The 26753-nt window shown below is 48.1% G+C and overlaps 1 protein-coding gene across 1 annotated transcript in view; it reads right to left on the bottom strand.

Annotated features, from left to right (window-relative positions):
* The window catches only part of LOC125132212 (BEN domain-containing protein 5), a 241158-nt gene that overhangs the window by 41419 nt on the left and 172986 nt on the right, over positions 1–26753 (bottom strand). The window contains exons 7-8 of the mRNA XM_047789147.1: positions 8662–8814; positions 5283–5445 (exon numbers count right to left, since the gene is read on the bottom strand). Of these exons, the coding sequence (XP_047645103.1) occupies positions 5283–5445; positions 8662–8814 (316 nt within the window). The remainder of the gene's footprint in view (positions 1–5282; positions 5446–8661; positions 8815–26753) is intronic.

Raw genomic sequence — 26753 nt, 5'->3', positions numbered from 1 at the left:
CAGTTTAGCCTTACTCTCTCTCTCTCTCTTTTTAAAATCATTTGAACAAAGTATTTATTACTGGCAGCCCAGTAAAATGTAAGATTTGTCGAAGACTGGCCCAACATTCTCAGGACCTTATCATTTCACAACAACAACAACGAACCACAGGAAGGAAGACGATGGAACTGATACTGAATGGCGCTGAGTTTGTGCCCAGTGCCTTCTCCGCTTCCTCTCATGCGTCCCCAGAACAACCCTGTTGAGTGGCAGTCATTATTCTCACTTCCCAGATGAAAAAACCGAGGGCCAGATTGGTTAAAGAACTGGGTTAGGGCCCTCAGCTAGAATGGTGCAATGCAGGACTCACACCCACAACCCTGACCCAGAGCTGTGTTCTTGCTTCGGCCTAGACAGAGGCCACCAGCCCGATCAGGGCCTCTGAGGACGGCTTCCTCTTAGATTCTGCTGAAAGTTCTGAGTCTTCCTCTCACATCTTTACTCACAGTTTTGCATATTTTTTAGACAGTTCATAGGCTCTTCTTGAAGCCCATCCATAAACCCCTCAATTAAGAACACTTAACTAAAAGAATGAAAATAGCAATGGGCTTGGCTAGATCAGCTGGGCAGGATTTTGTACGGACTGACCCTGTTAGACTGAAACTCCTCTGCTCATGGAATCACTCAATCTGAAGACTCCTACACTACACAACTGTGGATTCTTGATATCATACATTCCTCTAAGGATGGAATTATAAAATTTTAGAATTTAGAATCAGGAAAATCTTAGACCATCAGAGCTGGAAGGGACCAGAATAGGGACCAGTCCACACAAAAGTCACACTGGGACAGGCAGGAAGAAACAGACACTGGCCTAAAAGAAGGGACAGGGCCTGCTTGAGGCCACCCAGTGACAATGATGGGATCAGGATTCCGACCCCAGGTGCTGGCTTCAAAGGTAGATCATGGGATTGAAGATTCAACCAGCAGAAGGACATTCACGCAGTCTGCATGGAGCTGAGCTAAGTGGGGACAGAGGAGGCACTGGTGGCATACCTACCAGGTGCCAGACAGTGCCAGGAGATTAGAGAATAGAGATCTATTGCATCATTTCACGTCCCTGATAATCCTGCAAGGTGAGTATTACAATTTTTATTTTACAAATAGGGAAAGAGGCTCAGGGTGGGGGGATAACCAGCCCAAGGTCACACGGCTAGGGAGGAATCAGTGACGGTCCCTTGCTCTATTTCCCTGATGCAGAAGAGGTTCAGAGATTAAGACCCCGGTAGTGTTTAGCCGGTGCTTTTCCAGGGAGAAAAGTCAAACGGACAGGTACAGATGTTCTAGAAGGTGGGGAGAGGGTGAAATAGCCCTCGGGATTCCTCGCCTCCCCTAGTCCTTCCCTGGTCTCAGGCTCCTCCAGCCTCCTCTGGATGACAGACGTAAAAACCTCACCGCGGGAACTGCACACGCCCACCGTGTGAACCAGTTGGCCTTCTGAGGTCAAGGTCCCCAATCAGGGTGACGAACCCACCAACGCGGCCACCGGCCTCGTGCTCTAACAGCCTCAACCACCTTCCTCAGCACAAATGAGGGCCCACATTCACAGGCACAGAAGCCTCTGCCGGTGTTTGAACCAATAGCGGCTCGATGTTTAAAGCTCGCGGGGCACACTCACATACTCTGTTCCATTTAACCTCCTCGTACCTCTGTGGGGTGAAGCAGCCCTCGGGCGTCCTGCTACCGACAAGGACAGTGAGGCACAGGGAGGTTATATAACTTGCCCAAGGTGACACACCCAGGAAGGGGCTGAGCCTGGATTCAAACACCGAGGTGTCTGAATTGAAAGTCTGCCCTTTCCATGAGTGTCTCTCTTTAACTCCCAGAGCAGGGGTGAGGGACGTGGTGCCTCTGGGAAGGTGAAGCCGCTTGCCTCGGGGAGGTGAGAGGACGTGCCGAAGGGCGCTCTCTGGGACGATGCTGGCGCTGTCCTCAGAGCCAGGTCTCCTGACTCCCAGTCTGGAGGACGCCCTCCTGCCCACATTGCCATTCCCATCAGACCATGTAATTTCTTTTTCTGATTGGGACACGGAGCCGGCAGCCAGCAAAGATCACAATCTGCCTGCCTGACGTCTCTCTCTGCTATGAGACGAAGATCTTTAAAAAAAATTCCTTCCAAACACGAACCAGGTTAAATCACTGCCGTGCGAGTTGACTTGATCGGAACGTCCCTGGAGAAACTCCAGGTTCTTGTTCTTGTCCCCGGATGACAGAACAGGACGGGTGGTCCAACAGCACCGTGGCCGGCTGGGCTCGCGCGCAGCCTCATTGTGCATCACCCTTAACCCCTTCCCACCCCTGGCTCCTGGTCCCCGCTGACACTCCTCTCCACCCAGTCACTCAAGCAGGTCCTCTCGGGTTTACATTCTAACTATCCCACAGCCGGATCAGGTCCCCCCCGGACTGTCATAAAGGCCACCTAGTGTGTTCCATGCCCACAGCCTTGCCCCTCCAAGCTCTCGTCCCACCGCAGCCAGGGGGGCTTCCTTCTGCGGCTTTCTCCCACTTTCCTAGTCCTTACAGTTCAAAGGCCTCACCAGCTGCCGTTTGGGTCCCATCTGCCTCTGAGGTCCTTGGGCCAGACTGGACCCCTTACAGCTCCTTCAGCTGCCATCCCGCCTCCCCTCCCTGTCTGCAAGCCCCCCCCTCTGACCACCCACTCAATCTCAAAACCTCAGCATAGATGTCCCCTCCGCTGGGGAGGCTTCCCTGACCTGACACTGTGTTTGCATCTCCTCCTGCTTCCGTGTGCAGACATTTCCACCTTCGGCATGTTCACCGCTGCATCCCCTGTGCCTAGAACTTCACCCGGCTTACGGCAGACACTCAACATTGCTTTTGGGGCAGGGGGGCATGGTGTGCATTGGCTTGATGTGGGGTTCAGTTCTCAGGCCCAGGATTGAACCGGAGGCACAGCAGTGAAAGCACTGAGTCCTAACTACTAGGCCACCAGGGAACTCCCTCAACATGTATTTTTATTTATTTTTTATTTATGTTTTAATATTTATTTATTTATTTTGGTCTTTTGTCTTTTTAGGGCCGCACCCGTGGCACATGGAGGTGCCCAGGCTAGGGGTCTAATCGGCAGGAGAAGGTGCACAGTGGCCTACACCACAGCCACAGCAATATCAGATCCGAGCTGTGTCTGTGACCTACACCACAGCTCATGGTAACACCAGATCCTTAACCCATGGAGCGAGGCCAGGGATCGAACCCACAACCTCATGGTTCCTAGTTGGATTTGTCTCCACTGCGCCACGACAGGAACTCCACTCAACATATATTTTTAAATGAATGTTTCCCATGGCTCTCTGGAATTTCTCCACCACAGAATTTACCCCAGAGGTTATAATTTCCTCTTCCCTTTTCCATCTTCCTAGGTAGACCAAAACTTGGAGTCATGCCTTCCTGCTCACTCTTTTACCCAGGGGCCCAGAGGATGATGGCGTGTTTGCTTCTGATGAACCAGGATCAGGTGATAAGCGGAAGAAGGTCTGGGTCTGGGCCAAGGGAGGGGTGTTCCCCCAAGACACACATTTGCTTCCCACACAAAAGCCTGTTGGTGGCGCCGAGACAGGGGAGGGGAACACATCGATTCTGACATCGGGAATCAGCCACAAACTAAGCGCGGGCCACCTTTGGAGGGACCCCCAGCTCACTGAGAGAAGAGCCTCACGTGGGACCCTCGGGGCACAGGCTCAGACCCTCTTCCAGGCAACTCTCTCTACTTGCTTTGCCAGGACCCGGGGCGGGCTCAGCAGGGGCAGTGTGGGATATGCCTGTGTGTGGACCACAGGAGTGAGGGATCTTGGAGTTATGGGCCATACGATATCGTGTGTGTGTGTGTGTGTGTGTGTGTGTGTGTGTAGGGGGCAGTGTGGCGCACAGAGATAGCCAGGACTTTGGAAACCAAGGGCACCCTGCATCCGAGCAGAGCTCCTGCAGTGGCCTGTGTCCAGGGAGTCAGTAAAGCAGACCTCAAGACGCCTGTCCCAGTCTGGCCACTGGGGGTGGGAGGTGGGGGCGCTCTCAGTCCTTAGCAGCATCTCTCCAGGGCTCTACTGGACCTGGACCTGGCCTGCCTACGGCTCACCCCTCCCTCTGAGGCCGTGACCCTCCCCCGCAATGGTCCCAGCTAGGTCACTGGACCCCCAGAGCCACGAGGGTGCAGCTGACAACATGGACTAGTGCTGTGTTCTATCACGGCCAGAAAGGGAGTTTTCCTGCACCGTAAGAGCTCCAGAAACGCTGCCCAGGCGTTGATTCAAGGCTGCGAGGAGCACACTGCCACCTCCAGGGAGGGAGAATTTGTACATAGAGACAGTGAATAGCATTCCTGCCCTTTCTTCTCCATCAGCTGTAATTCGTTCTCTGAGAACACTAAGCGTTCAGAAAGGAGAAGTGGGTCAACTCAGAAAACAAAAGGGTGAAGAAAAGCACAAACCGTCACAACCTTGAGATGAAAATCAACCCTCAGGAAGCTAGAATGACTAAATAATCCCTCAAGAAAAAAAAAATCGAGCAAGCTAGAAAGTGACTTCTAATTTCATTGTGACAGGGCTTCAGGGACATTTGGGGGCCTTTCGAGGGCATCTTATGAGGATGCCAAGAGGAAAAGCGAGTTGGCAAAGGAAAGGCAAAGGCAGGAGAAGGTGCACAGAGGATGGGAGGGAAGGCGGGGAAGAGGCAGGGAGGCTGAGGGGAGAGAGGAAAGGAGGGTGGGGGAGGGAACTAGAGATGGGGGGCAGGGGGGGACACAGCACAAGGAGTAAGGAGAGAAAAACAGCAGGTGGGCATGGAGACAGAAGGAGAGGGGACAGGGCAGAAGAAATAAGCGAAAGGGAAACCAGCAGAGGGAAGAGAGTGCGAGTGAGCAGGGGCACAGAGAGTGGGAGGGGAACAGATGTGTTCAGGCTGCGAAGGAGTCAAGACCCTCAAAGGGAGAGATGGGAGCGGCACAGGTATGGGGAGGCCAAGGGTCCAGGTGCCTGGGGAAGCCTTGCGACGTCACAGAGGTAGATGCGAGAGGGTGTCCAAATGGAAGGCAAGGGGCAAACAGGACAAGCCAATGATGCCACCAGCAGAATTAGCCACGTCCATCCTCAGCCCAGAGTCTCAGCCCTCACCTGAGTTGGAGACAAAATTCCCTGACCTACCTCATAAGTCCTGGCAGACCTGGATCCTCTCGGCTGGACGTGAGCTGGCCCAGGGCTGGGGGAGGTAGGGGGAGCTGCCAAGGATACAGGCTTCCTCCGTGTAGGGCACAGCATCCGTGGTGCCACCGAGGATGTAGCTGTAGAAGGAAACCTCCAATGTGTAGCAGTAGGAGGTGTGGTCCAGCAGCCCACCGAGGAAGCGACGGCCAGTTCCCGCTTTCACGGCATCCCGGTTGAAGGAGGTGCTGGACTGTGAAGGACAGAGAGGGGAGGAGAAAGTCAGGCTGGGCACCTGCTGCTTAGGGACCCTGAGCAAATCTCCCAGCCCCTCCGAGTCTCAGCTTCCCCATCTGAAACATGGGATATGAGTCCCACATCGCGGGATTATTAGAAGGACAGATTAAATAAACAATTAAGTGAAAGCTTCAGCCCAGTTCTTAGGGCACAGTAACCTCCATGTAGTAAATATTCGTGGGAGGTCTCATGGTGGCGCAGAGGAAATGAATCCAACTAGTAACCATGAGATTGAGGGTTCGATCCCTGACCTTTCTCAGTGGGTTGGGGATCGGGTGTTGCGGTGAGCTGTGGTGTAAGTCACTGATGTGGCTCAGATCCTACACTGCTGTGGTGTAGGTTGGCAGCTGTGGCTCCGATTCGACCCCTAGCCTGGGAACCCCCACATGCCACAGGCGCAGCCCCCCCCCCACAAAAAAAAAAGTTGTGGAAATTTGAGTGAGAACAGATGGAGCACGGAAAACTAGAGAATAAGAAGCAATTACAATGATAATCATGATGGAATTTCAATTTTACAGTTTTGTTGCCCATGTAGTCACTCACTCAGGCTTCACAGTAACCCCTGGACGTGGGTGTCACAGTGCTGTCCTTCTAGGTGAGGATATGGAGGTGCCTAGTAAGGGACACAGTACAGAAAGGACCCAGGACCCTGTGGACCCCAGACACCTGCACAAAACTCCTCCTCTGCCAGTGACAGCTGAGTTCCCGCTCAGCCTCAGCGGGAAGCAGGGACACGGCTGCTTCTTCCCGTGGGTGTCCTCTACCCATCACAGTGGGTGCAGACGGGGAAGAGCCAGCAGGCCAGTGTCTCAAGTCTGCCCTTCAAAAATGTGTGAGAGGTCAGGAAACCTTCCTTACTTGTCTTAGCCTCCGTTTCCCATCTATAAATCAGAGGGAATAAGCATATCTCTTTCACAGAGTCATGAGGGTCAGTTTCCTTGGGATTAGACAGGCTTTCTATGCTAACCCATGGAGGTCTAAGCAAATGAAGAGACTGGGCTTTTTGCTTGTTTGCTTTTTAGGGCCACGCGTGTGGCATATGGAAGCTCCCAGGCTAGTGGGTGAATCAGAGCTGCAGCTGCCAGCCTAGGCCACAGCCACAGCAAGGCAATCGGCGCTGCCTCTGCGACCTACACCACAGCTCACAGCAACGCCAGATCCCCCACCGTTCGAGGCCAGGGATCAAACCCATGTCCTCATGGATACTCGTCAGGTTCGTAACCCGCTGACCCACAACAAGAACTCCAGAGACTGGCTGTAATAAAAGAAAGCATGTCTTGCTCAGCAGAATATAAGAGAAGAAGGAAAAGAGGGAGGAGAAGAGGGAGAAAGAAAACAGCAAACCAAGACAGACAGAGAGAGAGAGATGGAAAGAGAGAGAGCTGAGTGTGTGCAGGCGTGCATGCGCGTGCGTGCATGCATGTGTGTGTGTGCGCGCACGCATGCATTTGTGCATTTTAAGGAAAGGATCAAAAAATCTGAGTGCCAGATCTGGAAGAACAGCTCAAGTCCATGTGCTGAAACCCGACTCTCTCATTCTAGAGTTGGGTCTGGAGGATCAGAGAAGCGCAGAGGAGAGATGCCCTGAGCTCTTAAGGAGGCTGCAACGCAGGAACATCCTCAGGCAAGGCCAGAAAGAAAGCTCCCAGACTGCACCCCTTTTGTGGGCCCTGGAAACCTCACCCCCATCGGGGCTCTGAGGCCTGTGGCCCAGCCTCCTGGAAAACGACAGTCTCCCAGGGTCTCCTCCAGGAGATCATGGTCTGCTCTGAAACTAGAGTGGGTTCAGAAAGTCAAGCACTGGCTACCTACAGAGATATCCACAGAAACAAGCATGGCGGTTGTTATCCCTGAGTGGCAAATGACGAGCCATCTTAACGCTACTTGCTTCAAATGCTGCGTGACCTTGACCTAGATACTCAACTTTTAATTTTTTTTTGCATTTTAGGGCTGCATTTATGGCATATGGAGGTTCCCAGGCTAGGGGTCCAATCGGAGCTGCAGCTGCTGGCCTACACCACAGCCACAGCAACGCCAGATCCGAGCTGCGTCTGCCACCCTACACCACAGATCACAGCAGTGCCAGATTCTTAACCCACTGAGCAGGCCCAGGGATCGAACTTGCATCCTCATGGATTCTGGTCGGCTTCGTAACCTGCTGAACCACAACCGGAACTCCTAGACTCTACTTCTCTGGGCTATCAGTGTCTCTTGGGTATAAAGAGTGGATTGGGCTAAATGATCTCCCAGTTCCTTTCCTGGTCTGGAATTCAAAGATTCTGGGATTCAAAGCTCATCTTACCTCATGGAGAAACTCATCATCTCCCCTAATGTCCTGGCCTGAAGCAACGGGCAGGCAAGTTTTCAGCTCATCAGCTTCAAAAATTGCCATGACCTTTGTGGGCCTTTCCCCCTCTAGCCACGTGGAAATAACAGACCTCAGAGATTTCATATCAAAACAAAGGCAAATGTGCAAAAGCTCTTTCCCGTGTCCCCACACTGCAGGCTGATCCCCTCCTTATCTTCCAATATTACTTTTTGCTGCAAATCACTCTAACGGCAGCCCTCAGCCTCTCCAGGCCTTCCCGGCATGTGAGGGTGTAGGAACAACAGGCTGTGGAGTCTGTTGAGGTCTTTACTGCCCACAAAGCATTTTCCTATTTATCACAGCCTCTGTCCTCCCAGGAACGTCTGATGCAGGCACGGCAGAAAACCATCACCCACAAGGTACTGACAAAGAAACTGAGGCCCAGAAAGGGGGGTGGAGGCAGAGAACGGCAGCCGTATGACCCCCTCGGGCAGACAGGCCAGCCTCCTACTAAAAAGGAGGAAGGTCAGAGGTCCGAGAAAGCCCTGGGCAGGGCCTGGCCCTGGCAGGAGCTCAGCTGCTCATCCTGTCCACGCTGGAGTCGGGTCAGCTCAACACCCTCCAGCTCCTCAGACAAGCCAAGCGTCTCCCTCCCCACTGGGGGATGAGCTGCTTGCGGGCGCAGACAAAGCGCGTTTACCTCCATCTTCATCACCCATGCAAGCCCCAGGGAGGAGCAGGTGTTCTCTGAATGGCAAAGGAAACAGCTGAGCGAGGAGAAAGACGGGGCGCGAAGGGCGGGAGGGAGGGCGGGCGGCCTGGGGCGGGGAGCGGGGGCTGGCGGACAGGGAACTCTGGACTCACGTAGGAGAAGTCCTCGGCATTCTGGCAGAGGAGCTTGGGGAAGACGGCCTGCCTCTGGAAGCGCTCCTCATCCTCAAAGATGTTGCCGTACATGAAGCCGTTTGTCATGGTGGAGTGGGCGTGGATGTCGATATAAAACTCCAGGCTCGTTTTCTGTGGGGAGGAAGGATGACCAGTGAGAAGTCAGGGCCCCAGAGCTGGCCTTACACACACCCCCCACACTTCCTTTTGAGCCAGCCGCATAGCAATCACTTGCGCTGGGATTGCAGGCCTTGAGACCAGTGAGGCTCCATCTCTCCTTACTCTCAACACCGTCTGCCTTCAGGGTCTGAGAGCACTGCCATTAGCAGCCTTCCTTAGAGGTCTTCTAAAGAAGTAATGCCTGCCCAGGGTACTTAATACACTCCTGATTAAAGGCATCGGCAGAATGTGTGTCTCCGATTCATGAGAAATAACTTCAGGTAACATTTAGGCTTGTTAATGGTCGTGCCCCAACAGGGCTGTTACTAGCTGAGGGAGTCGGGGGTAAAAATCGTGCCTGGGGTACACAGACCCACTTTGAAATTTCGACTTGAAATAGGAGGATTGTAATTCCACCCTCGGAGAGCTGGAGTGGGACTCCCTCTCAGCAGTAGTAATTACTATCATTTACTGTAATGCTAATGCACGCCAGCCACCATTCTGGGAGGTTTACCTATGACATCGGAGTTAATTCTTTCATTTAACCTCATTTCATGATGCCACACCTCCTCCCCCATAATGGAGTGTATGGGAAAAAATATCCTGGTGATCCATAAAGGTAATTGTGACCAGGCTTTGCTCTCTGCTTGCACGTATTCAAGGCACTCCCAGCCTGGCGTGGTCGTGTTTGAAACCTTTTCATCCGTGAGCTCGCTGAAGGTAGGGGGCTGTCAGTAAAGAACCCAGTGCCTGTCCATGAAGGAGGCCCCGTAGCTGGATGCAGAAGGACTGAACGACCCAGGAAATGACCCAGAGGGATTACTCCAGACACCGCATGGATGGACGGAGAATTGGGGGATGGATTTTCAGGCCCGTAGAACTTAAATGTCCCTCAAATACGACTTTCTCTTCTTAAACATCAGTCCAATTGACACCTACGAATCCTTTCTGAGAGTAACAGGAGCCCCCAGTGGGCGAGGGATCTGCCCCAGATCACAGCCTAACTGGGACCGGCCCCTCGCACCGGTAATGTGTCACCATCAACAGGCGACACTTGAAACAGCCAAGGCAAAACCTGGCCGTGTTTCCATCTGCTTCCTAGCAGGCAGTCCTGGGAAAGAAGAAAAGTCTACACGGAGGAGGATTCTCCCTCCTTGGGACACTTTTAAACAAAGTTAAAAGCAAATGAACACCACGCTGCTTCTAGAATGTGGGCCGGATGACTGTCATTTCATTTGCCTCAGAGTTGGAGTGAAAAATCACGCCTTGCCGAGCTCCCAGTTCTCTGGGTAGATAAGCTGCCTTCTGAGAGATTCAGGATGCACTGCTCTGTGTGATATTAAACTCATCACTTTCAGCTTTGGAGGTAGAATACACAATGATTCAACAGGAGCCCTATAAAAGTCATCGTGGCAATTTTATTTTCTTCAATTGTCTGTCTTTTCCTCTGAGCTTTTGACGAGCTGCAGAGGAAAGGAGGTGGTAGAGAGATGACTTAGGAAATGTGTAAGGAAAAACCGCAATTTATAGCTCTGCATGTGGGAGCTGAAGCGGAACTAGGAAACCAGTTTCTCAGACCTTTTCCCAGACCAGCTGGGCCTGGGGAGGTGGCCTGCTTACAGGCAGCCCACAGGTTAGTGAAGGAGCGAGAAGGAGAGCCTAGCATCTCTGAAAACTGCTCCGGAGTGGCTCCCACTGCCCCGTCCTGATGCCTGGCGCCTAAGGTGATTCTACGTAAAATAGCCAGAAAGTGAATTATATTGATTGATTTACATGGTTCCAAAGTCAAAAAGATATGAAAGAATTTACAGTGAAGAATCTCCCTTCCACCCGTGTCCTCCAGGCACCAGGCTCACTCTCCAAAGGGCAACTCAGGTTATCAGTTTCTCATACATCCTTCCAGAGATGGTTCACACACAAACAAGCAAATATTCCTCCTCTGATCCATTTTACGCCAACACACACACACACACACACACACACACAAAGGTACCACACTCAAAACACATCATTTGGATCAGCATTTTTCCTCGTAACGTATCTTAGCGTTAATTCTTCCTCAATACGTAAAGAGCTACCTCATTTTTCTTTAGCAGCCATATCTAAATTATCTAACCAGTCCTCTACTGATAGGCATTTGTTTCCTGTTCCAAACACCATTTCACATACATACAGTTTTACATAGAAGTTGAATTTCTGGGTTCTATGTGCATTTGCAATTCTGATCGACACGGAGGCACTGACCTTCCGTTTACAGTCCTAGAAATGCAAAAATGTCAAACAGCGTCTCTTTCCTGATTACCTTGAAAACATGGGTGTAGCCAAACTTTTTAGGGCCACACCCGTGGCATAGGGAGGTTCCCAGGCCAGGGGTCCAATCGCAGCTGTAACCACAGGCCTACACCACAGCCACAGCAGTGCCAGAACTGAGCCATGTCTACAACCTACACCACAGCTCACGGCAACACCGGATCCTTAACCCACTGAGCAAGGCCAGGGATTGAACCTGCAACCTTGTGGCTCCTAGTCGGTTTCATTTCCGCTGAGCAACTACAGGAACTTCCAAACTTTTTGATATTTGCCAATTTGATTGTTGAAAAATGATACCTAGTTTTAATCAGACTTTCTCTCAGTATAATTATCTTTTGTTACATGGTTATTTTTGTCACATGTTTAGGAATGATTTGCATTTTCTTTTCTATGAATTGTCTGTTCATTTCCTTTGCCCATTTAAAAAACTGGGCTTTGGGGGCTTTATTCATTATTGATGAGGAATTAGCCTTTAGTGTAGTATAAAAATATTGTTGCTCAGTTTGTCATTTGTCTTTTGACTTTTCATCTTCTAGTACTTTTTTCGATGCAGAAATTTTATAATGCTAATTTTTTAGACAGATTTATCAATCTTTCCTTTTGTGGTTTCTGGGTTGAATTCTTCACCATTTTTTTGGTATTATGTCTATGGTTTCATTTCTTATATTTAAATATTTCATTTCAATTTTAATTTACATGGATGTAAGGTGTGAGGTAAGGATTAAACTTTATTGTCCTACACCATTTATCAAACTGTGCATCTTTTCCCCACTGACTCAAAAAGCCATCTTACCATATAAATTTTTTGTATGTATATGGGTTGATTGTTAGACTTTGTGTTCTGCTCTAATCATTTGTCTATTCATGTGTTAGTATTACACAATTTAAATTATATTAACTTTTTAATGTATTTTAATATTTGGAGGGCTAGTATTACCTCATTATGCTTCTTTTCCCAAATTTTCCTATATTTTCTTACATATTTTTCTATACAATCTTTGTAAGTAGCTTCTTTAGTTTTCCTTGCTCCCTCAAGTCCTGTCGATATTCTCAGCATTTGTAATATAATCCTTTTAGATTTTCATATTCATGTAGGAAAAATGGACTGTTATGATTTTGAGCCTTCCAATCTAAGAATATGTTTTGAATTTCCATTTTTCAGTTTTCTTTTGGGTATAATGGGAAGTTTAATACAGGGGTTTTTTTTCTTTATATAGACACTGAATATTTATTTTTGATGCCAAGGCAGTTTATAGTTTTAGTTGTTGTTGTAAACATGATTTCTTCTATTAACTCTTTTTGTTTTTTGGTCTTTTTAGGGCCCACCTGCAACATATGGAAGTTCGCAGGCTAGGGGTCAAATCAGAGCACCAGCTGCTGGCCTACACCACAGCAACATGGGATCTGAGCCACATCTGTGACCTACACCACAGTTCACGGCAACGTGGGATCCTTAACCCACTGAGTGAGGCCAGGGAGCAAACCTGCATCCTCATGGATACTAGTCGGGTTTGTTACCACTGAGCCACAATGGGAGCTCCTCTATTAACTCTTCTTTTTTTTTTTTTTTTGCCATTTCTTGGGCTGCTCCTGCGGCATATGGAGGTTCCCAGGCTAGGGGTCTAATCGGAGTTGCAGCCACCGGCCTACACCAGAGCCACTGCAACGTGGGATCCAAGTCGAGTCTGCAACCTACACCACAGCTCCTGGCAATGCCGGATCCTTAACTCACTGAGCAAGGCCAGAGACCGAACCTGCAACCTCATGGTTCCTAGTGGGATTCGTTAACCACTGAGCCACGACGGGAACTCCGCTATTAACTCTTCTAACTGGTGGTTTTTTATAAATATAAAGGCTCTTATTTTCAACACATTAAATTTGTACACAGACACCTCACTAATTCTATTATTTCCCATAATAATTTCTCATTTTATTGTTTAAATTTTCATTTGCTCACTTATTCAACAAATGACCACTGAGTACCTACTATGTGACAGAGAGTGTTCTAGGCACTGGGACTATGCAATGAACACAATAGAAACTCCTGATCTCAAAGAGTTTACAGTCTATAGGAGAGAAAGAAAATCAATGAATAAATATATACAATATGTCAGGAAGCATTAATGCCATGGAGACAAAGCATAGTAAAGGAATAGAAAGTAATAAAGGCTCTAGAAAAATAGAGACTCGAATGTAATAGGAGAGTTAGTCTTGAGGATATCAGGTAGAAGAGTTTCCCGGAAGAAGGAGAAGTAATGCACTTGGCATGTTTGAGGAGCAACAGGAGGTAAGGAAGCCTGAGCTGGGGACAGGGTTTTCCCGGTTTGTAATTTTATCACCTATACATAGTAATTTTATCTCTTCTTTTTCAGTTTTTCTGCCTCTAATTTCTTTTTTGTATCTAATTGCATTGGCTTGTATCTCCAAAACAGTGTTATAGGATTAGTTAGTTTCCAAGATCCTTTCCCACTCTGAGAGTTTAGATTCTAACTGGAGAAGAAAAAGGTCTAGGAAATTTACCTGCATGGGGTCTGAGTTTGAAGTCTTAGTTCTTCTTTATTACACAGATTCAGCAGTTTGCTGGAAATGCCAAAGATCAGAAATACTAATTCCATCACCATCCTGATTATGTCTTGTGCCTAGACTGGCTTTATGGACTTGTGTTGGTCCATTAGAATGGAGCAGGGAAGGCAGAGGCAGAATTTCTGACTCTGGTTTTAATATTAACATAATCTGTGACCATAAGTAGCAGATCTTCCCTGTGCCTCCATTTTTACATCTTTAAAACTGGTGGTTGGGGAGTTCCCACTGTGGCTCAGCAGTAATGAACTCGACTAGTATCCATGAGGGTGCAGGTTTGCTCCCTGGCCTCACTCAGTGGGTTAAGGATCTGATGTTGCCATGAGCAGTGACTTAGGTCGCAGACACAGCTCGGATCTGTCATTGCTATGACTGTGGCATAGGCTGGAAGCTGCAGCCCTGATTCAACCCCTAGGCTTGGAACTTCCATATGCTGCAGGTGCAGCCCTAAAAAACAAAACAAACGAAAAACCAAAACAAAAGAGTGGTTGTTGGAAGAGAGAGAGGAGATACAACTTTCTTCAACTTTTCACGATTTCTTCATGCTCAGCTAAAATAAATCCCCCCTTATTTTCCAAATGGCTTCTTGCCTGGACCCTGATGTTGGCTTGTTACTGTATCCCTAATCTGGCTGAAAAGTATGTCTGCCTTCTATGGGCATCTTGAGGACAGGGATGATATCTGATCCAAGTTTCATCATCTCTTTCTTGTTCTCCTACAATAGCCTCTGACCTGGTTTCCTTGCTGCTTCAGAGTGACCTTTTAAAATGCAAACAAATCATGTCACTTCTCTACTTGAAACTGCTCTCCCCTTCCTATTGCTCACAGGATAGAATCCAACCCCTTAATATATTTGAAAAGGCCCTGCATGATCTGGTCCCTGTACCCTGTCTGGTCTCAGCCCTGGCTGCTTCTGGTCTACCCTACACTCCAGCTCTGTGGAGCTGCCTGGAGTATTTAGGACTCTATGCTTGTGACTTTTGTCTCCACATTTACAAACAATGAATATCTCTTCTGAGTGGAATACATTTTCTCTTTATCTGGCTAACTCTGCTACAACCTTACAACTTAAGGCAGAAACCAAGGAGATGCTCACCAATTCCATCTTCTTTTCTTGGACCATGGAAGACAGCTCCCAGGTTCCCTTGATATTTGGCTAAGATCAAATGGGATGTGGGCAGTGGGAACAAGTGCTATTTCCAGGCCTGGCCATTAAACCTGCTCACAATCACCCATATTCTTGCTCTTGTGCCTGGAAGCTACATATAAAAATAATGGCATCATAAGATGGAAAAAGGTGAGTTCCCTGAATCAACACTGGAAGGAAAATGACCTGCATCAGACTGGGATGAACTTTTATTGTATTAAGCTACTGAGAATTGGGGATTCCTTGTTACAGCATCTAATATTAGTCATCTGACTGGAACAAAATTTTAATTCAAATAGCATTTTTTTTAATCCCTCAGGGATGAATTAACAGCCTCCTCTGGGCTCTCATAAATCAAGGTACATATCTCTCTCCTGTCATTTACCACATGGCATAATGATGTTTTGTTTATTTCTATCTCCCATTAAAATGTGACCTCTTTCAGGGCAGGGACCATACATTTTTGATTTTTTTTTAAATCCATAGGACCAGAGCAAGGCCTGGTATATTGTAGGTTATCATTAGAGGTTTAGTAAGGGGATGCATATGAAATAAATCAATGGAAGAATGAGTGAATTAAATGAATGAATAGCTGCATCTGAACTTTTGTCCAGTAGTCAAACAAGGTCCTTTTCTGCAGCCTTGTCAGAGCAAGGGGTGTGCTGCTAAGGCAGGGCCCTTAATTACAATTCGGGATTGAGAATAGAATTGGGGGGGGGGGCGGGAACAGGGGGACAGCATCTCTGTCCTTTCCTTCCAAACATAAGAACCTTAATTAAAACCAAATGATGAAGGGCTGTCCCCTTGCCAGCAGCCAACAGCTCATTCTGCAAACAGGGGCCTAAAAGTAAATTAAAATCAGTGACAATAAAATTAAAACTACCTTAGGGCATATTTGGGACATAATTTAGTGTGGAGTTTGCCTCCTCCTAGACACCAGGGAGGAAAGGGGTTGACTTTTTTTCTTTTTCCCCTACATTCTGAGCTGCTTCCCTGCTTCCCCTCAGTTGGCACACGCCAAAGCCTGGGCTTCACGCTGTGATGAGGTGCTGGCTCCTCTACATTAGGGCCACACTTCGGGGTTCATCACATCTTCATTCCCACGTGAAGGGAGACCTGACCCAGGAAGGGCAGAGGGATCTATCTCAGTTTGGAGATGAGAGAGACACTGCATCTTAGGTGGAGATAAGGACAAGTTGAGGAGGTGAGCGGCTTTCCTGTTCCCTTCATATGGAGGAGGGAGCCAAAGCTCAGAGAGGTTAAGTAACTTGAGTGAGGCAGCAGGAAGAGTCAGAGACTCCAACCAGTCTCTGTTACTGGCCCATGCTGGCATCCTGCACCATCCAGCAAGGTAACTGCCCTCACCATTGGAAGGAAGCCCTGGGCAGTTCCCCGACTCCCACCTGGGGGGCTGGGACCTATCAGGCTTCGACTCTCAAAAAGGTGGGAGGTGGGAAGAGCCAGGAGGGTTATAGAACTTCCAGTCAACTCTCCTGCTCAGATGTGCCCATGACAGCTGTTTCCTCATGAACCTCAGGCAAAAAAAACCCCCAAATCCATTCTTTTTATTATCAACTAAAATATCTGCCTGTCTGTTTTTTAAAATTTAAAGTAGATATTTATGGAAGTCAGGGTACATGTCCTAAAGCAGAAAGGAGAAACTTTCAGAAAAATAGAGAATTCTTTCTTTAAAAACAACCGAGCAACTCAAAGAAACAAAACAACATCCTTTATCTCGCAGTCTGGATCGCTGAAGTGGCCCCGTGAAGGCTTCCCCCTCATTCTCTGTATGGCTGGACTGAAATTCTTGCCACAAAAATCCTGTGATGAATCAATGGGAACAAACAGGAAGCACCACAAAGGAAACCTAGGCAGCCAGCCTTGAGCACAGGGGCCGGGCCAGGCCCTTGCCTCTGCACCTTTCCTCCTTGCTCTCAAGCCCACAGACCACCTGCAGCTTCCCGAGCATGGGGAGGCTCTCCTACTCTGTGCTCTGTGTCCGCTGGAGATGGGAGGGCTGCCCACCTCCCCTCCTGGTAATTTCTTTCTCATCTCTCATCATCAGCCCAAAGGCTCCCAGTATGAGAAGATTCCTTCACTTTCCCAGGGAGAGCAGCTCTGTTCTCCGGACTCTCTCCTGTTAAGGTGTTTATCATCCAATGTATTCATTCATTCGTTCATTGGACAAATGTTTACTGTGAACCTACTATGTTCCAAGACCTGGTGGTGAGCAAGACAGATGAGGTTCTTGCCTTTGAGGAGCTGTATTCGGCTGGAGAGGACACACCATGAATAGCAACAGAGCCAGGTGATGGCAGATTGTGCCAGGAATGCATAGGGTGAGCCACAGGATGGTGCCTGGGTGAGTGGCCAGGGGCAGGGTCTGCTGAGATAGTGTGATCAGGAAAGGCTTCTGATATGTAAGCTGAGTCTTGAAGGATGACAAGAATGAGCCATTTAATGAGGCAGGCAAGAGAATTCTGAGTAAACAAAGGCCCTGAAGCAACGACGAGTGTTGCATTTTCAAAGACCAAAGGGAAGGCCAGTGGCTGGATCACATGGGCACTGGAGGGGAGCCTGGAGAGGTTTATAGCATCCAGCCCATACATGGCCTTGCAGGAGTGTACCCTATGCACGACGGAAGCCATCACAATAGGGGAATGCTCTAAAAGGATCTTCTTCTTGTGTAAATGATGGTTTTTCATGAGGCATGAGTGGAAGCCAATGAACTGGTCTCCTAAGAGATCATAGTAGCTTGAATTGGGGTGCTGACCGTGGAGACAAAAAGAGCGGGACATATTCGATAAATGTTTTGGCCACACCTCCATAGGACCTGCACACGGGTTATATGCAAGAAGCATCAAAGATGGATCAAGACTTGGGCAACTGAGCAGAGGGTGGTGCCGTGAAGAGAGATGGAGGAGACTGGGATGCAGACCAGTTGGAAGAGAGGTGAGGAAATTGGGATTTCTGACATGAATCTCCATTGGGAATGACTATCAGGTACCAAACTGGAAGTGTCAGCTAAGCAGTTCATTCTATGGAAATTGAGTCCTGGGGAAAAGATTGGACCAGAGATGTAAAGGTGTTATCATCAGTGTGGAGGCGCTACTCACCATCCCTGGGAGAGGGTGTAGATCAAGAAGAGGTCCCAGTGGACTTCTCGCCCTGGTGCAGTGGATTAAGGATCCGACCACAGCAGCTTGGGTCACTGGGGAGGCACAGGTTTGATCCCTGGCCCAGCGCAGTGAGTTAAAGGATCCAGTGTTGCTGTGACCTGGGCTCGGATTCAATCCCTGGCACAGGAAACTGCCATAAGCCACAGGTGTGGCCAAAAACCAAAACAAAACAAAAACAAAAAGAAGGGGTCCCAAGATGGAGCCTGAGAATGGCTAAGGTTGAGAGTCTGGCTAAAGGAAGAAGCAAAGGCAACTGCAATGACCAGAGAAGTAGGAGGAAACAGGGACAGCGTGGTTTCATGAAAACCAAAAGAAAATAATAGAAGAAAGGTTTTAAGAAGAAGGGTGTGGTCTGTGAACCCTATAAAGGCTAAGGCCACTCCTGGGTCACCTCTGCATCCCCAGGGTGAGTTATAGGGAGGATGATAATAACAGCATGGCACTTACTGCATGCCAGGCACTCACGAGCTCTCCCACAACCCTATCTGATGGAAACATCATTTACAAAGAGGGAAATGGAGGGATAGAGAGGTTAAGTGATTTGCAAGGGAACCCTCAGGCCCCATAACTGGTAACTGGCAGAAGCCAAACAGCCTGGCTCTGCCATCCATGCTCTGAACTGCGACCCCACCATCGAAAGCTGGTGACATGTAACACGTCCTTCCTATGGGTAGTCTTGTATACCAGTCCCATGCAGTTTAAGTCCTACGGCCAATGAGGCAGAGCACACGCAGCTGGCAGAGCTGAAATTCATACCCCAGGTCTTTCTGGTCGGAGGCCAAGTCCTCCATCTCTTAGCCACCCAGAACACCCGGCCTCTGCATCTGTGCCTCTTGGGCTTCAGCAGAACAAACTTCAGGACCAAGGAAATTTGTGAGCGTATTGATGAGATGTGGGGAAAAAGCATCAGCAGCAACAAGTTGAAGAGGGAAAGTATTTTTCTACTTCCAGTCTGTGCTCTACTTAAAAGTGAAGAGAAAGATGTGCAGGAAGTGGAGGCATTTCTGCATCGCTTCCAAGGGTCCAGGAAAAGCCAGGCCCGGCCTGGCAGGAGGGAGCCTTCCTCTGTCTGCTTCTAGCCCCTCCTCCTCTGCCTAGAAAAAGGGGGTGAGAACAGAGACTCAGCACAAGAGGTCTTGGTTCGTAGCAGACCTTCCCAGAGCGAAAGAAGAGCAGCTGGCCTGTGTCTCCAGCTCCCTACGGCAGTGACTGGTGCCCCTCCTGTTGATTGTGACAATGATAATGATGATGGACAGGGGACAGTTACGGGAGTGGTGGGGCTTGGGGGTTGGGCAGACTTGGCTTCAAGTGTCAGCTTAGCCATGGGCAAGGTTTATGACTTGAACCTCAGTTTCCTCATCTGAAAAATGGGGATAATAATCCCAACCTCACAGAGCTGTCGGGAAGTTGAGGCGAGAGGCTTCGCACCTAGTGAAATGCCTGGCAGCTTATACACCCTCGATGCATTCTTTTTCAATCACACAGTGATACTATGTTCAGGTGCTATGCTTGGTACCAGGGATATGGGTCCCTTTGAGCTCAAAACCTTACAGGGAAGATGGACATTTTAATTACTTAATTTACTTATTTTGTCTTTTGTCTTTTTAGGGCTGCACTCACGGCATATGGAGGTTCCCAAGCTAGGGGTCCACAGCAACGCCAGATCCAAGCCACATCTGCAACCTACACCTACATCACAGCTCACGGCAATGGCGGATCGTTAACCCACCGAGCGAGGCCAGGGATCGAACCCGCAACCTCATGGTTCCTAGTCGGATTTGTTTCCATTGCACCCCGACAGGAAATCCCAGATGGACATTTTTAAAGTTTTTGCGTGTACTATGGAAGATTTGAAGAGAGGTGCAGGGGCCATAGGAGCACAGCATCGAGAGGGGCTTGGGAACCCAGCATACATAAATGTAAGTATCTTCTTTGTTCAGTAGGACACCTATTGACAATAACCATCTTCTCGCCCATTCGTAGAGTTTATAAACCATTTTCATTCCAATGAGCTCCTTTGATTCTCTCCACCAGCCACTGAAGTAAATAGGAACATGACCTTAGCTTCTTAGCAGAAGCTCAGAGACTGACTTGTCAAGATCTCACAGCAGGGGAGCGTCTGAACTGGGCTTCTAACTTACATGACACTGCCTCCAAAGCCTCTGCCTGATTCTCACCCCTGGGGGTCACCCCAGGTGCTCACTCCTGCATCTGGAGTGGACGTAGGTACAAGTGGAAAAGCCAGAACGTCCCACAGAAAGCCCCAGTCTGAGCAGGAAGAGGAGACGAATGAAGAAAAGGACTGAGATGCAATATTTAAGCCTGTGAGAGCCTAGGGACATTTTAATTTCATAATTAAAAGTTAATGTTGCTTCGTTATAAATCAAAGGCTGATGAAACTAGGGCACCCCAGGAACATATTAAGAGCTCAATAAATATGTGTGGTCTGAATGCTTGGCGACACCTCCTACAGGAGCTTGTTAGCTGATCCAGAGAGGTAATAACGCAGGTCTGACCGCCGAGCTGGGGCTACGGGAAATGTTGGTTCTTTTCTTCCCAGGAAGTGCTTCTTGGCTCGGCAAGCCTGATCTGTGACTCTGGAGAAGTCTCTCTCCTCACTTCAATTTCCCCATTTAGAGAGTGGATTTGGCGACTTCCCAGGGCCCGCTATGACCTGAGAGTCTTCTATTTTTCAACCATCTCATCTTCCTGCTTTGCCCTGACATTTTTTTTTTCCACTTTTTAGAGCCACACTCACAACAGACACATGGAAGTTCCCAGACTGGGGGTTGAATCAGAGCTACAGCTGCCGGCTTACGCCACAGCCACAGCAATGCAGGATCTGAGCTGCATCTGCGACCTACACCACAGCTCACGGCAGCGCCAGATTCTTAACCCACTGAGCGAGGCCAGGGATCGAACCCTGTCTTCATGGATACTAGTTGGGTTCATTACTGCTGAGCCACAGCAAGAACTCTCTGCTTTGTTTGTTTGTTTCCTTCCACGACCTCTGAGGACAGATTCCGCCAGCCTCTCCCACCTTATCTCTTTTAAAACCTGAGCACACAGTCCTCCCCCTTGGCCCTGTGGGGAGAGAGATGCTGCAAGACAGCTGCTCAAGCCCTGTCCCCATGTTAATGCAGTCTTCCCATTCAGCAAACTGCTGCTTTTCAACAGAGTGTTTGAGGGTGCCAATATTCATGCTGAAATGACACCTTTCGTCCTGGAGGATAAGTTGGTTCCTACCCGATTTTTCGATGGGGGAGAAGTGAGGTGTGTGCAGGGGTCCCATGTCTGTCCCTTGGCTCTTTCTTCCCCTCCCACCTCCCTCTCTCTCATCCTGCCCCTCTCTCTTCTCTGTCTTCATTCCTTCTCTCCTCCTTTCCCTGTCCCCCACCATGTTCTCTCTCTTCACCGTGTGGTGGTAGAAGACAGACAAGGAATAAATGTACATAAGCTTTCCAGGGCTCTGGGAGGTGTGTGTGACGGTGGGGTGAAGTCACAGCTGAAGGAACCATGGATTCACTGGCTGGTCGGGAGCAGCAGTGGACGAGGTGACGGCTGAGCAAGGTGTTCAAAGACCAGAAGGTGCTCAGCAAGCCGCCCGCGGAGAGAAAGGCATTCTAGGCAGAGGGAAGTGTGTGGGCAAAAATCCAAAGACCTAAGCTCACCCAGCCCCTTCAGGGAACCATAGGTATTTGGCGCAATTGAAGGGCATGGGGTGGAGGGGCAGTGAGGCGAGGAAAGAGCCTGGAGAGGCGTTGAGGGGCCCATTCCTGAAGGCTGTGTAAGCCACTAAGGGGTCAGGGCTTGTCCTGAAAACAGAGAGCGAGAGCAGTGTTTTATGGCAGTACAAAAAGACCATGTGTGCCTTTTGGAAAGACTGTTCCGGAGGCTGAGATGAGGAAGAATTGGAGGTTATAAGGCTCCAAGGCATAGAATGGTAAGGACATTTTTGTCACAGTCCAAGTGAAAACTCCTTGAAAGAAGATAAGACTATGAATTAAAGCAGGGTAGTGACGATGAGAAGATGGGTACAGACATGAGGTCTGTTATAAGGTAGGACTGACAGTGCTGGTTATGGGACTTAACTTTGGACTGATTCCCAGGTTTCTAGCTTGGGTGGCTAGGTGGGTGATGGGGAAACCATTCACTGAGATTGGGGGAGTTACCATTTTACAAGTTTGAGTTGAAGGTCTGCTTCCTTGGTGCTTGTCCCCAGTTAGAGTGAGATGCTGTTAGATGGTCTATGGTCTTAGATGATGACATCTTGATACAAACAAGTTGGTTTTTCCTAAACATAGCTATTTGATGTTTGCATGTTTCCCATGCAATCATGTGTTTCCTATAAAAACGGAACTTTTTATTCGTACAGTTAAACACAAGCATTATTGCACATTTTTGGTAGGATATAATACCAGAACAGGAGTTTTAAAAAAATAAAAAATCCACATACATGTACTCAAACACCTGGGTGGGGCCCCTGCTGCAATGCAGATGGGATGAGGACAAGGATTTTCTCAAGCTGTGACTTGACTCCGGGCTCTCATTCCCTCCAAAGAGAAGAGAGAGCTGTGGATAGACTCCTCACTCATCCAGGGGTAGCAAGGAGCGAGGGAGCTGTTGCGAGAGGTGAGCAAGGATGGGACAAGGTTCTCTCCATCTGAAGGGAAGTCCCAGGACAGTGCAGGCTCCTTCATCCAAGTCCACATCAAAACCATCACCAAAATCACAGAGAATGAGCTTGTAGCTTCTCTGGCTCTTTGAATTGTCTGGAATTTTGCAACCCCCCCACCCCTCCCCCTTTCCTTTGCCATATGAAATACTATCAACAACTTAGAAAACTTGTTCACAATCACTGCCTCATTCTCACCATACCCATTTCTACATTTTACTCTGCTCAAGATTATAGGACTAGGAAGTGGCAGAGGCAAAGATAAAATCTAGATCCTCTACACACAGTTCAAATTCTTCCCACAAGGTCATTCTGCCTTGATTTTCTCATTCTGACCTGGTCTTGCGGGCACGCAGAGGGTGAATTAACAGCAGGCATGGAAGATGGTTCTTGTATATGAATATCAGTTCCTCAGTGACTTACCTCCATCCAACCTCATTCCCTACTGTCTGCTAACAGGTCTTTTATGCTCTCATCACGCCAAATCTATGGTTCCAGACCAGCTATGCTCTTCCATGCTGTCCAAAGCTTTGGTTGTGCTGTTCGCTTGGCCAAGAAAGCCTTACTCTCACTGGCCATTCTCTAGGACACAAGACAAGCACCTCTTCCTCCATAAAGGCTTCCTTAACCCACCTGAGTATGGTTGGCCATGCCCCCCTTCATTTATGTTTTCACTCAAACTTCCATTTCATTATCCTCATCACACCATTTCACTATTATTGCTGTGTGTATCTATCCCCCCACTGGACCAAGCGCTGGTCAAGACCCAAAAACTTTGTATCTCCAACACCTAGCATGATGCCTGGCATGTAGCAAATGCTGAGGAAATCCTTGCATCAACTTGTCCATTGAAAAAATGGATGAGTTAATGATGGAGAATAAAAAAAAAAAATCCCTGAGCAGAGATGATTTTTAACCTTGACCTTCTGTGAGAAATGCTGTGGAACACGGGGAGAGAAGGGCAGACACCAAAGGGAAACAACCGGTAGAAAAATTCTTCCCCTTTCTCTCTGTGTTCTCCCCCCCGCCCTTTTTTTCCCTTCTTGCTATTGGAACAAAAATAAAAAGTACATCATAAGCAAAGCTGCATTTTCTTTTTATTGCCACCAGGTTAATAACAGTAATGGTGCGAGAAGAAAATGAGGTGTTATGTAAAACCCTGCATTGCAGATTTTGCTGCTGATGTAAAGAACTCAATAAAGTGTAACACTTTAATCATAGAGATAAAAATCACACAGCAGCTTCCCACAGGCTCCAAGAGCCTTAAGACAAAATAGTTGTGGGGAAATGAGAGATGAGAGAAGAATATTATCAGGCATCAGAAAAGTTATGTTTGGGCTTTTGTGGGTTTTTTTCCCCCTCTTCGTTTCTAAAAAAATGGAATAAGATTTTTCTGTCTTCTTCCAAGACATCTTCTCTGAATTTCTATATTCTCTAGAGGAAATGCACAGACTTCTGGGGGAAGATTTGCTCATTCTTTTTGTAAAAACTGATTTGTTTAGGGAGAACTGAATTCCTGCTTTTTAAGTGACTCTGTGGCCTTTAAGAAAACAGAAAAATGAAAGAAGGATTACAATGGAGGTAAAACGGTTGGTGATAGTAAAACCTCTGTTTTTATGATGGTCTTGAGATGCAGGAAAAAGATCATAGCAGGAGATGGGAGCTCCTGCAGCAACTCCAGCCAACCTTGGGAAAATCTCCGTCTTGACTCGGTCTCAGTTTCATCATTCTTCAAAGAAGGCCTGCACCACGTTATCTCTAAGGTCATTCCAGCTCTGACACTTAGCAGTCTGTGAGGCTCTGGGCAGGGTCAGGGGGTTAGTTTATTTGTTTGTTGTTTGGGCCATGCCCATGGAGTGTGGCAGTTTCCTGGGCCAGATATCAAACTCTCCCCACAGCAGTGACCCAAGCCACAACAGTGACAGCACTGGATCCTTAACCCACCACGCCACAAGGGAACTCCTCGGTTTCTGACCTTGGTTAGAGCGGTTCTGGACTATTGCAGCAGCCACCCAGCTGACCTCTCTGTCTCCAGTCAAAACACCTCCTTCCCTCTCTCACCACCAAAATCCACTCTCCACCCTGTAGCCAGAGTGATCAATTCCTAACTATACATACAGCCTGGAGGCAGACTGGGGTCAGTGCCTGTAGGAAGACCCCCAGGCAGAAGCATGACCTAAGAGATTGTTGAAAAGCAAGGAAGCTGATCTAGACAGAATGAGTGAGGCGGAAGGTCACGGGAGAGGAGGCCAGAGAGGTGACAGGGCCAGATCAGGTGGGTCTCTTTCATACACATAAGCACAGGTCACTGAAAGGGTTTCACTGCCCCAGGCACCACCCCTGAGGGAGTAGCAATGTAGCTGCTATTGGCAGACAGGAATCCCTGCTATAAGGAGCATAGGTCATGACAAGGGAGGGGCGTTGGAGCTGGAGATCTAGGCTCAAACCCTGAACTGGCTGCAGGACATTGAAGGAGTCACTCTATTGTTCCAAGACTCAGTTTCCTTGTCACACACAGGAAGTGACAGAAGACCCTTCCCCTCACAGGGCTGACGTGGGTTAAATGAGGTAGTGCATGTCCAAGTGCCTAAACTATAGCAGGTGTTCATGATTTATTATTATTATTAGAATATTATTATGGATATCATTATATTATTATTTTAGGTGCCATTAGAAACAAGAGCAGAGTCTAGAGCTGCATTGTCTTATGCAGCGGTCACTTGTAACTACTTAACATTTAAATTAATTATAACTAGTTAAAAAAACTCAGTTCCTCCGTTGTGCTAGCCACATTGTGAGAGTTAAAAGCCATGTGTGGCTGGCGGAGCACCACCACTGTCACAGAAAGTTGCACCGAGTGGCACCGTTCTGGTACCTGAGCAGCTGCAGGTTGTGCAGTGAAGTTTAAATCAGATCCATACACAGCTATACCTGCACAAACACATCTGCTTTCATACACGCAAGCACATACCCACATACGAACCCACGAAAACAGAGTGCTTAGGTTAGTGACAATATGTTTCATTACTACGGAAAAATAAACCTGAGTCCTGACTCAGTCAAGTCACACAAAACTGACAGCATGCGAAGTCGGGTCTTGTGCCAAACGTTTCACATTGGACATTATATCACTAAATCCTTACAACAATCCTGATAGGAAGGTCTATCCTCATCTTTTATTCTGACATTTGAGGCCCGGAGTGGTGGAGTAACTTGAAGTCATAGGCTTATAAGCAACAGAATAGGACCTGCTCTCTGCTATAGAATACTGCCTCTTAAAGGATATTTCAGAGAAAAGGGGCTTAGAGGGCAAAGTCACCACTAACTCTTTACAATATTTTTTCTAAAAAAAATGCGGCTGTCTGGAACTGCCTGGGGTCTACCTGGCAGTCCTGCCTTCGTCACAGAGACTGTACAGTGCAATGAAACTGGCTGCTCGGGCCTTTCAGCCTAGCTTTCTTGATTTCTAGCATGTAGTAATGCCAGATCTGTGGGGGATCGCTCACATTTTCAGGAAAGTGCTGGAGCCACATGAGTAGGGAAGGGGTGGAGAGAGTATTGAAACTGTAAAGAAAAATGGCACCTTCCAAGTCATCCCAAACTGGTCTTTACACAGTTTGTTTTTCTTATTTTAAGGGCATGGTGCTCAAAAATTATCTGGTGAAAGGTGGTCCATAGCATGAAGGGAATTGCAAGTGAGGGTCAATATGATTTGAATGGTTCTGAGCCTGTAACTGTCTGTGAGTGCAGAGAGAGAGAGAGAAAGAGGGATGGATGGATGGATGGATAGATGGATGGCTAAATCATGGGTGGATGGGTGGATGAATAAATGGATGGATGGAGGACAGGGGAACAGGTGGACAGACAACCTGACAGATAGGCAGTGAGTTAGAAACATAAAATAGGTTATATTATCTATCCTAGTTTTTTGTGTGTATTCGTGTCCTATCCTCCAGCCCTCTAGAAGACTGGTATTTTTCTGATGCATTATAAAGTCCCTCTCTTTACCAGCTATAAAGCC

Source organism: Phacochoerus africanus, chromosome 8 (genome assembly GCF_016906955.1).
Source record: "Phacochoerus africanus isolate WHEZ1 chromosome 8, ROS_Pafr_v1, whole genome shotgun sequence".
In the NCBI taxonomy this organism is placed as follows: Eukaryota; Metazoa; Chordata; class Mammalia; order Artiodactyla; family Suidae; genus Phacochoerus; species Phacochoerus africanus.
Note: the sequence above shows the minus strand (reverse complement) of the source record. Positions and strands in the feature narration are given on the sequence as shown.